This window comes from Aedes aegypti, chromosome 2 (assembly GCF_002204515.2).
Source record: "Aedes aegypti strain LVP_AGWG chromosome 2, AaegL5.0 Primary Assembly, whole genome shotgun sequence".
NCBI classification, from domain to species: Eukaryota; Metazoa; Arthropoda; class Insecta; order Diptera; family Culicidae; genus Aedes; species Aedes aegypti.
Genome location: NC_035108.1, coordinates 101,517,099 through 101,533,002, shown reverse-complemented (window position 1 = coordinate 101,533,002; position 15,904 = coordinate 101,517,099). Strand labels below are relative to the sequence as shown.

The window sequence follows — 15,904 nt, the reverse complement described above, 5'->3', positions numbered from 1 at the left end:
GCTAACGTAAACAATGACATTTAGTTTTTAAGAGTTTTTGGCGGGTTTTATGACTGAATCATTTTTGACGGCTTGAGTGTAATTGAGTGATTTTGCATGAAAATATCAAGCGTGAGATTTGCGAAACAGATCTCTAATGAGTTTTTTCTCGCGGTAGAGCTTATTGAATGAGATTTGAGTGTGAGTCTATCAACACTGGAACTGATTCTAATAGTAATCCTGGAAGAAACTCTACATGAACTTTTGAGAAAACCCATGGAAAAATCACTTGAGAAACCTTTGAAAGAGTCTGATGGAGTAATCGTTTGATGAAATACTGGGTAAATTCCTAAAGAAGTCTATGGTGCAATATTAATGAGGAAACTACACGAATTTATTGAGAAACCCTGAAGAAAATCTACCACGAATGCAATTTTTTATGAAGGTAACGTAAAGTTTTCATAGCGCAGGTTCTATGCTTTCCTTAAAAAAAAGTTTATGGTTCAATTCATTGGAGTTCATCTAATTTCAATTATGTATCTTCTAGAATGATATTTTTCTTCTTTCTGCGTCCTAGTAGGGACAGAGATTTGAACCCATGACCCTCAGCTTGGTCTTGCTGGATAGCTGTGGCTATGGGGTGGGACGTAAGCTCAGGAAGAAGAAGTCCCCACAAGGAGCATTGGAATAAATCCTTGACCAGGTGGTCAACAGATCGATATCAGTGCTGAAAAAAGCACATATTATTGCTGAAAAGCAGTACTGTTTCTTTCAGTAGAAAAAGTTGGCCGTTATGTTGTCCATTCTCTTGATAGGCTGAATTGCAAAACAGTTATTAATGCGACAAGTGGCAATATGATGATTTTTTCAGCACAAGTAGTACATTTTTCTAACGAGGCTTGCCGATATATTCAAGAGTATCCACATGGCCTCCCACGCGACGCATTGACTTAGTCATTTTCAATAAGATATTCTGATCTTTAGTATGACTCTCACAAATTTTCACGCTTCAATCGATATTATATTGATCTGAAATAAATGACGCACCAGGTAAGACGTTGTATCCAATTTTCGAAATATTTAGATTATTTCTCAAACTGCCCACGCTAACCGTGATTGAACGTGAAGTTAGGTTCCGTACATTTTAGGATTTACTCTACAGCAACCTTTACGTACAATGGATCTTATTCTTTATCAAAATGGCTCACCCTTTAAGACGGATAGGGATCGGTGAACTAGTCGTTGAGAAATACAGGGCAACTAAGCAAATGGCGTCTGAAGAAACGTAGATATTTAGTTGACGACTCCCAAAACAGAACTGAAAAGTGCTACTTTTCAGCACTAAAGAATGCTGAAAAGTAGAGCTTTTCAGTACTGTTTTTGTTGTTAGGAAGAGTAGACATTTATGTTGTTCGTATCTTTGACAAAAAGTAGGCTGATATGCAAATTAGTGGCAAAAAATAATTTCATCATCGCTCTTTCTTTGGGGCTCTCGTTCACTGCTCTTATTCAACAGACTTGTTGCAACTGTTTTTTTTCGCTTGCTTTGATCGTGCTTAAAAATTAAATTAGAACGAATTTTGCAATGATTATTATACCCCTTCTAGCACTAAACCGAATAGCGCCTTCCGCTTTTTTTTTACTAGCGCTGCCTTTCTTGTACGTTAAACCTTATGTCGGAAGTAGTGTTCTGTATAGATCATCTGATGTTGTATACAGCGACTACTTCCAACATTAGGTTAAAGTACAGGAAAGGCAGCGCTAGTAGAAAAGCGGAAAATGCTAGAAAGAGTATACAAAAATAATCAATCCCAAGAAATTTCAAGTTAGATGCATTTCCCTTTTATATAGGGAAAAGAATTTCACTACTCTTGATAAATTATCACTTTGAGCGAAGCAAATAATTCATTGTTTAGTTTAGCAATGAGTTTCACCAGACATCTTATGAAGCTTGCTCTTGAATTTGTCTTGATTTGCTGATGAATTTTGTATGAGGTAGATATACCAATTACCCAAGTAACCAGTAAGCACGATAATGCGGCACGGTAACAGCATTATATGCGCATATAGGGTAATCATTTGATGCTTGTCAGTTTTATATACGCATATAATGCTATTATAATGCCAGAAAAGGCGAAATAGCGTGCCATTATAATGCGAAGATATAACCGTGCTTCTCGGCATCACTAGTGCTGATATAAGGCCACGTGAGAAACGTCAGTTGTTTTCGCCAGGTTTTTCGGGCGAATATTTTGTGCTTTCGCGTACGCAGCCAAGCAGCTGGTACACGAGGAAAATAAATAAATGAATGAAAATGGAAACCTCGAATAGTATGCAAAATGTAATAAAATGATTGAGATAGTACTTCTCCGTATCAGACTTATTAATTTTGGTGGTTTTAATCCTTTTGAGGACTTGAAATTGCCACATATTGATCCTTGTTTTATGATGATGAAATTCCTCATTTTGCGTCTCGAACCTGCGACACCTGTATTGTTGAGTTGTTGAAGTTCTGCTGCTTTGCTCCTTCGCCCACATAAGATGAATAGTATAAGAAACAAAAGTGACCAATTTAAACCACAACTTTTGCCCGTCATAAAAGCTGCAATTGTAGTAGTGAAAAGACTTATGTTTGACTCGCTCTCACCACTATATGTAAACACAAAGCACGTGGAATATCTATCAAAACACTGGATGGCATTTAAACAGGCCCTGTATGCGAATATAGAGCCAATATAGTGCTTATTTAATGCCCGTATGCATCAGGCTTAGAAGCATTAGTGATGCTGTAATAGGGTTTCTATGCAGCGGAAGTGCTGTTATAGGGTGTGTAAGCATTTGTGGTGCTATTATAATGCATGTACGCATTTATGATGCTGATTAAGGGCTTATTACTAGTGCTTATGGTTACTTGGGTATGGATGCAATATGTCAACAGTATGAATTCAAAGTAGATTTAAGCCGCGTTTCAAAAACCTAATCGTGACTTGTTGGTGTGAATTACTAGTTAAAAGCCTTGTGAATCAGACTATATGAATAATTCTAGTAATAAATTGTCTTAAAGCTTCTAAAAACTTGTTTTTAAAATCGTTGTCTTTGTACCAATATTGTTCCGGACATTCGCCATAAAAGTGTACCAATTATGGATGGATTATTTGTACGTAATGAGCTCAAATGCCATCCAATGCGATTATAAGCCATTTTTTTTTTGAAAAAGAGTCGAAATTGTGTGAAAATTCAACATATGATACAAAACAGCATTATTGAGTACACATTGCCCTCCCGGTTCGCGATTTTGGGGGAAAAAAGAGCACATGCGTAATGCAATGTTTCGAAATGATCGTATTTCGAATAGTATTGCACGAATGTTCTTATAAGGCCGTTGATAGCGGAACGGCTCCGGAAAGCGGAACCGGTTCGCCAGCATGGACATGTTACAGTCGACTCAGTGTTGGTTTACTTTCATTCGTTACAGCTCAGTCGAGAAGGTATGATTCATACTGACGAATCGGTTTCGCTTTCTGTTGCCGTTCCGATATCATTGCGTTTGGACCTTAATTATAATTAGAATTAAATAGTTTTTATCTCGCCTGTGAATATTGGCCGTTTTATTATAGTGAAACAATAACATTCATCACTTTTTGTTCCCACCATTGCCATAATAGTACTATAGAGATAATTGGAACTTCTTCCGTACTATTTTTTCTTTGCTCTGAACATAGCATACAAGTTCGATTAACGTGTTTCACACGTAGATTATCACTAATGTAAAACATGTCATTCGAACGTGTACAACTAGTCGCTATCAACAATCCAAATTCTATTGTAAAACACGTTAATTTACAAATAATTGACAACATTGCTGTAGCGATTGCGTAGTTTTCTGATACCAAGCAACTTTTACGAGCGCTCGGTTTCCCCAGAAATAACATGCTATTTAACATGGCACGCGTGAATGGGTAATGTGAGTCCTTGTTATGACAGGTGAACTAGTTCTACTAGTAAAGCATGTTCAAATCATATGCAAAAGACTTTGCTGTCGAACCTAATTCAATCCTTAACAGAATTACAGGTTTTACACGTCATTTCACCTTGCCAATCGAAACGACAGATTCACGTTGAAAAGAATGTAGAACAAACGTGTGGATTATTTTTAGTGTATTTCACGATCTTCACCCAAAATATATCAATGGATCATTGAAGGTGACTTTTTCGGCACTCACCACATCAAACCAAAGGCACCACCTTAGGGATGGTACACAAATTATGTCACGCTAAATTTTAACTTTTTCGAACCCCCCTTTTGTCACACTTTTTGTATGAGTCCTGCGAAAATTTTGTAAGGCTCGTCACGCTTGGCTCGACCCCCCCCCCTTGGAGCGTGACGAAATTTGTGCATGATCCCTTATATGGGATTTAAAATTGTGACAGCATTGCTGTTCTGTTCAATACTCAGGACTACGGTACCGTTTCGATTCATATTACGGACACTTAAGGACTCAGGGAAATATAACCCAGCATAGAGCATACAAAATAAATCATTCTGTATGATTCCTTAGCGCTATCGAGCGTCGGAAGCCCTTTACTTTCGAACGGTGGGTGAAGAATACGCTTCCGCAACATCAATAATTTTAAATAAATCAAAATGTGTGGCCTTTTCATGATTCTTATTCCGGACGCTTCCTCAATTTTGCCTCATATTCCGGACACTTTGAATCGAATTCCGGACAGCTCATGATAATCATTAATGGAACAGTCAAATCATCAATCGAAATCGTTAAACCACCAAAGAGACATCTAAGGTAGTTGGGCATAATAAATTTTCAAAGATATTTATGGAAAAAAATTACTAAAACGAGCCTTGAAATTGAGAACTTTGAACAGCAAAAATTGAAACATTTCGCGTGAAATGTTTCCCATACAAAGTAAAGTGTCCGGAATTTGAAGCTGTCCGTAATATGAATCAAAACGGTACGTGGCGCTATGTATTCTTTTCATAGCGGCCGTTCTGCTTTGAATGATCTTTTCTGAAAATGCTGGCCGTTGTTTTGGCTGATTCACATATTTTCCATGTATGTCACGGTGTTTGATGAAACATGTTTTCTTCACCGAAATTTGTGTAGAGATTTCATAGATGCTTGTAATTTTTTACTATGTCCTGTTATTTGTTGACAGTTCTGCGGGATACATCAGTGATTATGTGAAATATTTTACAGAATTGTGCGTTCCATTCTTAGAGTGTAGGAATCAGCTTGTCTTGATTGATACTGAATTTCATATATGAGAAATTCGACCGCTTTTTCATTCAACTGTTCTTAACAGGAATATCAACGGGTTTGAATATTTTAGTAAAATTTGTGTTGTGTTGTTAAATACAGAAAACTGTGGGTTAGTATTGATGTAAGTCTAGAAAAATCCGTGTATGTGGCAACACTGCACCAAGAGCACTTTCCAGTGCACCGGTGTGCGTACGATCGGCTGTCAGATTGCCTGGGTGTGTATCTGTCTGTCTGTATATACGTTAACAGCTACTCTTCTGTCTCTCCAACGAATCCACCGTTCCCCCGAACGACTTCCTATCCGTTGATGACTAGTCCGGAAGATTCACCGGGTTTTGACCAGCGCCTGAATCCCGGCCCGCGGAACAATCTTTACCTAGTAGGAGCAGCTTCACCTCGCTGGCTGCCCGTTCTCCATCGGCTCGTAGGGCTCGGTCAATGTTTTTGGACCGTTCGATGGCTTCCTTATCTCTGCTCACTGCACAACCCATTTTCACTCTTCACTCTTCTTTCACCACTTGTTCGGCTTCTTGCACCTCTTGATGATGGTGCGCTGCTGGCTGCTACTGCTGGTCTTCTTCGCCAACTAACACACTCACTCACGCTTTGACTCACCACACCTCACACACCACCGTAATGAGCTTCTTGCCACTGCACTGCTTGGAAATTTCACTCGCTTCGATTCTTGGAGTGGTGGTGGTGACTGTTGTAGGTGCCCCAAGCAGTAGGCTTCAACGGAGACCTAGCGCTTCGGGAGGTTCTCTCCGCTAGTTGGCACACTCCGTGGAACACTTGTTGAACACTGGCTACGCTTGCAACGCTTTCCAAAACACTCTTTGCTACACTTCTCTAGCACGTTCAACTTCCAGTAGAAACACTAAACTAAAAAATAATACTAAAGAAACCTGGGAACCAAGCCCAACACACTCCCGGAACACTGCACTGAATCGGAGGATGAGGAGAAGAAGAAGCACTGGAGGACGATACAACACAGTTAGTATAGTATGACGACAACGACATCAAAGACGACGCGACGACTCTGGAGCTGATTTCAGTTCTCTCTCGCGGGACTCGCTTTTCGCTACTGACTGACTACCAACTGACGGATTCGTCGGTCGGTGTTGAGATTGTTCGCCTTCGCCTTGTATCTGGCTTTGGCCTGTATGTTGTGAGTCACGAAAGCAGTTTGACCGCAGCTTTTGGCTTTCTTTCGCCCCTTGGTTGGATGTATGGTTGTTTGATAATTTTATTTCGCTCTGGCTGCGTTCTTATTGCTGGAAGCACTGCTGGATTTCCAGTGTGCGAGATGTGCTGTGGTAATACATTTGAAATGACAGTTACAAATTTCTTCTAAGAAGGTTATTGCCACAGTTGCCACGATGTGTGAAGCTCTGATAGTTTTTCTTTGCAAGACAATTCGGGACTACGAAGCTGCTGATGTTTTCTTCGGTTTTCTGTGAGAAAAACAAGGAGAGATATATTTTTTGCTTTTTTTTTCCACGCACACGATGACAGTTTTCCAATTCAAGGTTTTCCATAAGTGCGAGTGCTTTGTGAATCTCTTTTTGTTTCGTAGTCGCGAATAGGAGCATTACTTTAAAACGCTTCTTCAAATTACGTACCCACACGCTCGATGAAATGTCCCTGCACGTCACAATTTTTTGCTACAGGTCGCCAAAGTTGTATAAAACACTGGTTTAATTGATGTTTATATGAAATGTAAAGTATGATTTACCAATTTTTTTTGTGTCCTAATTCAGCAATCATGCGAAATAGGACTTCAACTTTCATTTCAGATATAATTTAGTTGAAATTGCACGATAAAATTTAGTATAAATCGATTTTTTCAACATGGTTGCAGTCTCTATACAAAATTATTCGTTTCTCTTACATGAAAAAATACAATACTTTTCCAAAACACAAAAAAATAACTTTCGTGCATTGATAGTATTATGAACTTTGCTAATAAGTATTGTTATATACATAAAGTTTGGATTCTGTGACAAATTAAGCAAATAAATTAGCTCACGCTATGTCTGAACCAGACGATTATAAAAATTGAATGTACATCGGATTTTTTTCTTTCTGGAGTTCAGTGTTTGGGCTATATTTTGATATTCGGAAGGTTTTAAAATATTTCATTGGTGAAATTTTTATTTTTTCCACTTTTTAGCTATTTTTCATACTAAAATTCATGAAAACCACGTTTTTCGACGCTTTTCAGCCCATACAAAATGGAAAAATGTCACCGATTGAATATTTTGAAACCTTCCGATTATGAAAGTATAGACCAAATACTTATCTTTGGCAAGAAAAAATCCGATGTACATTCGAATTTTATAATCGTCCGGTTCAGACATACCGTGTACCTTACAAGCTGGGAAACTTGCATGCAAGTTGGCTGATATAGTCAAATTTTGCATTTTCAACAGCCAATATCTCAAAAACTAGACGTGCTATAACATTGGATTTGGCAATGGATTCAGCAACCCCTAATTAAGTAAATAGCGGTATTTTGATACTTGAGACAAAAGCGTGTTCCGCAGTGCTACTAGAACATTTACAGTATGGCCCATAAAAATGCAAAAATTGTTTGAACGTGAATCTAGCATCTACAAGCGTTATTTTCATTGTTTTTGCTAGTGAATGTAATTTCTGATTACTGTAGTATATTCTAAAATAACTTCGCTATCTAAATTCTTACTGTCCTAAATAATGTAATAAAGCAAAGGTTTTGTTCGCCTAAAGCAAAAAACAGCGTCTGATTGTCGTGATAAACTTTCCACCTTAGAAAATCACACTTTATTGTTGTAAATTTTAGTTTGTTCGGTGTCAGATGATGGAGGAGTTCTTACAGAACGTGTTTTTCATGGTCACAATAAAATATTTTGCCAGGGTCATAGTTTTGAGGGCATTTGTATCTTATAGGTTTGATATGCCTTTATTTTTTTGTTAAAGTTTAGTAAAAAATAAATACGGAGGCCTATAACAGATTTTTGAGGACGAAATTCATTCCTTCGGTTAGAGACAACTTATATCAATACTAGCTCATAGGTTTTGAGCAAAACGGAGCTGCTTATCACACTCTCCAAAATGAGCCGTTTTTTTTCGTAAATATGTTTAAGTCTCCAATAACCCAAGTATGACTCAATTCTATCATTTGATATGGGCGTATGCTGGAGACAAGGAGACAAGAGAGTTTTAGAAGCTTTCATCACACAGATATTGAACTCGTCGTCCGCATGATAAAATTTGAAGGTATGCTTCCGATTCCTCTCTGGTAAGGTGAAAGTAACAGATAAAAATCATGTCCAAAGCAAAAAACTGAGTCTAAATAGATTAAACAATAAAAGTAATGAATAATATTTATGTTTCATATATTTTTATATTTTTTCGGGGAGGATTGTTTGAAACAATTGCAAGGGCAAATGTGTATGAATCCTTAACGAACAGATGTAAAAACTCCTGAAAGGCAAACTGGAGAAACTGGTGTAGGAATTCTCGTTCCTAAAAAATCCCCAGATTAATTTCTTCAAGAATTGTAGAACGATTTATCTTCTTAAAAAAAACTCATGTAAGAAACATTGGAAGATCTCTAGCAGTTACAACTGGGGAAATCCAAAAAGTGAAAAAAATCGTTGTAGTGCTCATGGATTGGAGCAAATTACGAAGAAATTCCTCTAACCATCCCTTGGAACCGCAACTGGAAGATTTTTGAGAGACTTGTTGCTGGAATCGATAGAGAAATTTCTGAAGGAAATCCCAGAAGTATACCTGAAGAGATCATAGTAGAATTCTCTAGAAAAATTGCTTAAATTTTCCCTCGAAATATGTCGTTTCCTTGCAAGCAGAAAAAAGAAAAATTTTCCGTCCAATAGATAAAACTAACATATTCGTAAAAGATTGGCACCATTCAACAAAAAGAAAAAATATAAGGAGAAAGCTTGATAAAAAAAATTGAATTATTTATCATGTGTTCAATATAGGAAATTACAAACGCGTTGATCGAGTACTTATTTTTATGAAGGATGGAAGACACGATAAGGTTTTTCATGGTATTCTCATGCCTAGTAAAGCGTGAAATGGTTTGTGTATGACCTCCGAAAGTTCTGGCTCGTGAGAAGAACGATTGAGAATATCTATAGTCAAAATTCTAGTTAACTAACTGTAATCATTGATGCAAGAAACTTTTTTTAACCGTTTGAAAAACAAATGGAACTAATGTTTATGGCATATCTGTATGAATCAATGGACGGTTTATTGGAGAATTTTCGGATGAAATAAACAACCAATCTAATACCAGTCGCATTGTGTTATACACAACACGAATGTGAAGTGCGATAACCTTCGATATGATCTATCAAAGCATTGCTGAATCTCTTGAGAATTTATATAAATTCTTGTAGAACTCCCACAGCACTTTCTTTAGAATTTCTTGGTTGGTTCAGATTTGCCATAGATATTAGAAGTGATATTTTGTGGCATTAATAGAGCAGATAAAAACGATTTTTCGAAAGATTTTTATTTTGCAAATTGTTGAAGAAATTCCAGCAAAATATTTGATGGAGTTCCTACACGATGAAACATTTTTCTATCATCTTTTGTTTCTCCTGAAAACTTTTGCAGTTAGCCGGTCACTTCGGTAGCACAAAGGAATTACACATATTTACAGTATTTTTACTGTTCATCCAGTTTGTAACAAGAAATAGATGAGGAAATCAGAATAACCTCTGGGTTGCCTTTAGCAGTTTGGACTATTTTTGTATTTTTTTTAAATAAATTATTAAAAATGGATATCACTATAAAGGATGTTCATTAGACTGATGCAAATTTTGAAGTTTTTGCTCCCCTATGCTTAAACGGTGTCAATTATGATGAAAATCATTCTCCCTAAATTTGAAGTGATTTGGAAGAAATTTGGTTATGCACAGGACATTTGAAGTTTCTATGGAAATTAGTATGGAAAAGACAAATCTTTTGTGTTCAGTCCTCTAACTGCTCGTAATAATAATCTATGGAAAAGTGAACAAACACTACTCATGTGAAATCTTTCCAGCTACAACTTTGCCGAAGACCACATTTTGATGGGACGTAAGGATAATTTGTTATTAGTGATGACAAAGTCTAAATCATGCTGAGATGATCATTCAATTACTTTCAGAGCAACACTGCTTTTTTGCTGTAGAACATAGTAGCATGGATTACTTTGATCTATTCTACCCTCCAGGAGCACCACTGTTGCCTGCCGAGCAGTTGGTTAAGCATGAAAAATGTAAACCCAGCTTATGATTAAGAATAGCAATTTATCCTTAAGTCCTATCAAAATGTGGTCTTCAGCAAAGTTGTAGCTGAAAGGATTTCACATGAGCAGAGGTTGTTCACTTTTTCATAAAATATGATGTCGAAGAGATAGAAGCCTGAACACAAAAAGTTGGCGTTTTCCATAATAATATCCATATAAACTTCAAATGGCTTGTGCTCAGTCAAATTTCTTCCGAATCATTTCAAACTTTGGGAGGATGCTATTTACCATTATATAAGTCGTTTAAGCATAGGGGAGCAAAAATTTCAAAATTTGCATCACTCTAATGTTCATATTTTTTAATATGAGTGATAAAAAGAGTTGATCAATTGAATAATCCTAAAGAAACTTTAAGAGACTATAACGGGTTCAACAGGCTCTTCAAGAATTTCGTCTCAGATGCCCCGAGGAAAAGCTTCAGGAATTATTTTAGTGCTGTTATATGTATAGAATACATGCAGGGTCTCCTACAGGAACCTCTTGAGAAATTGAGTACCGTAATTCGGGGTGTAGTTGATCAGTGGGGAGAAGTTGATCATTCATGTTTCCACATGTATAAACTGTTAAAAGAGGTATGATACGATTTAAATCATCACAATTTCTATGATGTCGCATTACCTGATAGCTGTTCTTGGTGTTCCTAAATTTGGTTTGACATTCAAGATAATAATTTGCCATAGAAAAACATATTTTTTAGGAATTGTTTGATGGACTGTTGAACGGTGCTTCTCCAAACAATCGACTTTTGCCAAGGCTATATAAAGATATCATTATATTAAACAAGTACATACATTCCAGATACGTTCTGTGAATCCAGTTTTAAATTTGCATTGATGATGAAAAATCATTTGCAGAAAAAATAATGTTCTTTATGTGAGCGAGTTGCTAATTTGAAACAAAAATTGCATACCTTTAGGTGTTTACTGTGGTGCATTCTGTAACTCACAACATTTAATTCTAAAATTGATCGATTTATCAACAAGTTGTAAGTATTTTAAGACTGGATTCAGATTCAGTGATCCCAAATTGAGTAAATAGCATACCTCTTTACTTTAGGAAATTGACCGCAGTAGCTGATCAACTTTACCCCGAAATCAAAAACTTCACTATTTGATTTCTTAATAATGTTTTTATTATTATGAAAACATTTTGTCGAAATTTCGTTTGTATAATTCGATAAACATCCCACCAGTACAGGTTTTAAAAAAAATTAGATAATAATACATGTATCCTACTAGGAAATATATAACAGAATCGCTCAAATGTGATCAACTTCACCCCATTTTACGGTACTCCAAAGCTACTATCTCCAGTAATTCCCTCAGGTTTAGATTCCTCAGATATTTTTCACTAATACTTCAACCAAATTCTTCAGTTTCCTAGGAGATCTTCTAAAGCTTTGTGCAGCATTTCTTCCGTAGAAATTCACAAAAAAAGTTGCTAGAGGTTATTTTTTCAAGAAACCTTGCTCCGCCTATTCATGTGGATTCCTCCGAGAATTCATCCACGTTTTCCCCCAGAAATCCAAAATTCGTCGAACAAGTTAACCAATTACAGAAAGTATCTTTAGAGAAATTTTTAGTTGAAATCTTATATAATTCTTAAAACACAATGTTAAAGGAAATCGTTAGAAGTCTCTGGAGAAGTTTTTGATTGAATTTCAAGAAGACGTTTTGATCGGAAATTTCAGAGGATGTTTATTACCCGATGGATGAATCATTGGATACAATCTTGGAGGAGTCAGGAGTTCCCTGAACAAAAAAGGTGGAAATCAACAAATTTTAAGCGTTGATAGTGACAGCGAGCAACTCTGCCTGCCACACGATATACCCATGCAAAAATGGTCAATCGGCAAAGAAAAAGCTCTCAGTTAATAACTGTGGAAGTGCTCATAAGAACACTTATCTGAGAAGCAGTCTTTGTCCCAGTTGGGACGTAACGCCAAAGATGGACATTTAATATACCACCAACCTCTATCCCACCCCCAAAACGTGAAAATAGGAGGTACGAGAATTAGTTGTGTACGTAATATATGGTTGGTCGCAAATTTTAACAAAATTATCGACATTTTGTTTTTATCTAAATAATTCTTAACTTTAATTCAACACATTAGACTCTTCTGCAGCAACAAGCTAGACATAACAATTGGAATACTTTTTTCAATTATCTTAAAAATCTTAATTAACCTAACCGGAGGATGGTCCTGTAGATTCTTTAAGGGGCTGGCCCTGTGCCAACACTAATGAATGCAATACTAGGTGCAGCCCGCACACGTAATGTAACATGTGTTTTTCTTTATGTAGGCATGCCCTTTGTCTGCCGTCGTCGTCAGTACAAACAACTGTTTATCTGTTTTACACCGAAAAAAGCAATAAAATTCGACTTCCCCTCCCTAAAGCTTCTGGTTTCAACTGATGGCGACGAAATGACTTGTTCAAGCACCAACAAGTTGACGAATGACCCTCGACATCGGGACTGATTAATGGAGGACGCCCTCATTTTGGCACCAGAGAAAAACTGTAATCTGTAACCTCCGAGGAGGGAGCAGTTGATCGTTTGACAAATTTCCCCTGAGCTACTTGAACCACTTGAGTGGCAGCGAGCTCTTGACGATAGGTAAATTAGGTAGCAGTGTGCACAGCTAATAGATGATCCAATTGAGCCAGTGACGAAACGCAACTCAACCCAGACTCTTCAGGAGGTCCTCGTTTGCAATCGACCCGGAAAGCGAGACGGAAATCCACGGTGTGTCTGAAAGAGCTATGAACGAAAAATATGGCCATCAATTCTGCACCCACAATCATCTCCATGAATTTGCAATGACGGGGAAATAAAAGTTACAGTGATTTGAAGATTTAGTTCCATTTACAAGTAATACATTATTGATTGAAAAAATGTCCGTACATATTTAGAAACCACGTGCTCCGGTGGGGATCAAATCCACGACTCCCTATTCGCTAGATGGGCGCTACGGAACCCTTTGAGAGACCCCGACGCTCGAAGACGAACTCAGCTCGATTACCCCAAAGCCCATCTTCTTTTTCTTGGCATAACGTCTTCACTGGGACAAAGTCTGCTTCTCAGCTTATTGTTCTTATGAGCACTTCCACAGTTATTAACTGAGAGCTTTCTTTGCCAAAGTTGCCTTTTTCGCATTCGTATATCGTGTGGTACATAGGTACGAAGATACTCTATGCCCTGGGAAGTCAAGGAAATTTCCATTAGGTTAGAGTCCGCGGCTACAAAGCAAAATCATGTTGAAGGTGTCTGGGTTCGATTCCCGGTGGGTCTAGGATCTTTCGTAATGGAATTTTCCCTGATTCCCTGATCCCGTGAATATGATGCCGATAAATGATAACAGATTTATCCTCTCTCAAAGTTTGCTTGATCTATTAGCATAATGATTCCCAATCAACCAATGTGTAGCACTTTCCCTGTTTCAAAGATTCACCGAAGAAAGTATAGTTTTATATAAAACTCTTTCCGAGATAGAAGCGACCAAAATTTTTAAAATTCGCTGTTAGTGAACAATCTTAATCGTTCATGCCTATTTGCATTGTAAAACAGTATATTATTCTGGGTGGTGAATACGGGTACTATGACAAATATAGGTTCATCAACCTCACTTTCATTATTGTTCATATTTTTGAAATTAATTTGACCAGTTGTTCCATTTTATGTGTTTCTAAAGATATCAGTTGAAATTTTAGCAATCTACTGATGGTTATGAACGTGACACTCTAGTCAAAACCGGATCTCCTCACTTTTTCCTACCATATCTTTGAAATGGTGGTGGTTGCAGAACTGTTGGCCATTTTTTCACTGAAACCCGTTTCGGACACACCGTGAATCCAGAGCAAATGAGCTGCGCTATCCGTGTCAGGTCGCGGGTTGATAGCGTTCTGGCACTAACCTCGAACCATCATCAGCACCTCCTTGCAGTTGAACAAGTGATGGGAGAACCCGGCCCTACATCGGAGCTGAACTTTCTCGAATTATGAATTATTAAAACCGGGCGATAATCTAAATATTTACGCTAAAAAGCCGTTCGGGACCGAATCCCCGTGTCCCTCGGGTCTGGTCCGTTTCATTTGGTGCGTGGAGTGTGAACAAGGAAAATGCTCGTGCTGCTGGCGGAACACTATGGGCAGTTACCATATAGACTGGCGGCCAAACATAATTTTGTCATTCCATGTTATATTGTCTTCGTTTTGTGATATAAATTTGATGATTTGGTTTCAGAAAACTAATTCTCAATACAAACTTTTGAGTAGGGTCTATAGCTAAATGATAAGTTATATTACTAATTGTGCATTCAGTGCGCATCGTACCTTCGTGCTGTGCGTACACGAATTCTCTCTGCTCTTGGAAGTTTTCTTAAAAACTACCTAAAGCAATAAAACAGTACTTTTCAGTGCTACTAAAACAGTACTTTTCAGTACTATTTTTTCTACTATTGATCCCTTTACGATCCTTGTTTGGACCCGTGCCTTCGATTTTTCGTTGGACCCGTTGGCGAAAGCTAGCGGTGGTAATCCTTCTTGGACACCGTCTTGGGAAAAAAACCTTTCGAAGGTCACGTCTTCTTTCGTTTATTAATTAAACATGGTATCAACAACTAACAAAAGGAAGGGTGAATCTCTGAATTCACTACTTCCTTCCAAAAAAGTGGGTTTTAAAACTGTCACTACACGTGGCAAGAATGGAAGAAAGGACGTTTTCCCGGAATGCGAACTTTCTTCCAAGGGTGAAATGAATACACCCGATTCTGTTTTTGCACGGGGGATGCGTACCGTGCAAAAAAAGTTTTCAGTTTAAAATTTCAAAAACCGTGCAAAAAAAGTAACACCATTTCTCGACGTTTCATGCAAAAATAAGGTTTTGGCGGAAAAAAATGTATGGAAACTTTTTTTGCACGGCCGTGTAAAAAAAATCCGTGCAAAAACAGAATCGGGTGTAATTGTATCAAAATGAGCAATCAGTTCGATGCTCTAGAAAAATTTTCCGAACACCAAATCGAAGCAGCCTCTAGCCCAGGCTCTTTGATTCAAGTGAGGAAGCAAAGAGTGCCGCCTATCGTGGTCAGTTGTTCCGAATTTGGGGGATTTAGGCAGGAGATCTTGAACTCCATTAGGGGAATCAAGGTTTCCTTCCAAATCGCAAAGAAAGGAGACTGTCGCGTTTTGCCGGAAACTCTTAAAGATCGTGAACTTCTTCTCAGACATCTTGAAGAGAAGAAGCACAATTTTTTTACTTATGACGACAAAACTGAACGTTTGTTCAAAGTTGTCTTGAAAGGTCTCTCAAGTGACTATAAATCACCTGAAGAGATCAAAAATGGAAT

The 15,904-nt window shown here is 37.6% G+C and overlaps 1 protein-coding gene across 3 annotated transcripts in view; it reads right to left on the bottom strand.

The window, feature by feature from the left end:
• LOC5574452 (G protein alpha i subunit) overlaps nt 1-6,443 on the bottom strand; it is a 70,076-nt gene extending 63,633 nt beyond the window's left edge. Inside the window, exons 1-2 of one of the 3 annotated variants that reach the window (XM_021841714.1) lie at nt 6,251-6,443; nt 5,635-6,140 (exon numbers count right to left, since the gene is read on the bottom strand). In XM_021841714.1, coding sequence (XP_021697406.1) covers nt 5,635-5,749 — 115 coding nt within the window. In that variant the 5' untranslated portion in view covers nt 5,750-6,140; nt 6,251-6,443. Of the gene's footprint in view, nt 1-5,634 lie in introns of all 3 variants that reach the window. The other 2 variants (XM_021841715.1, XM_021841713.1) reach the window with 2 other exon arrangements.
• Between the last annotated feature and the right edge of the window lie 9,461 nt (nt 6,444-15,904).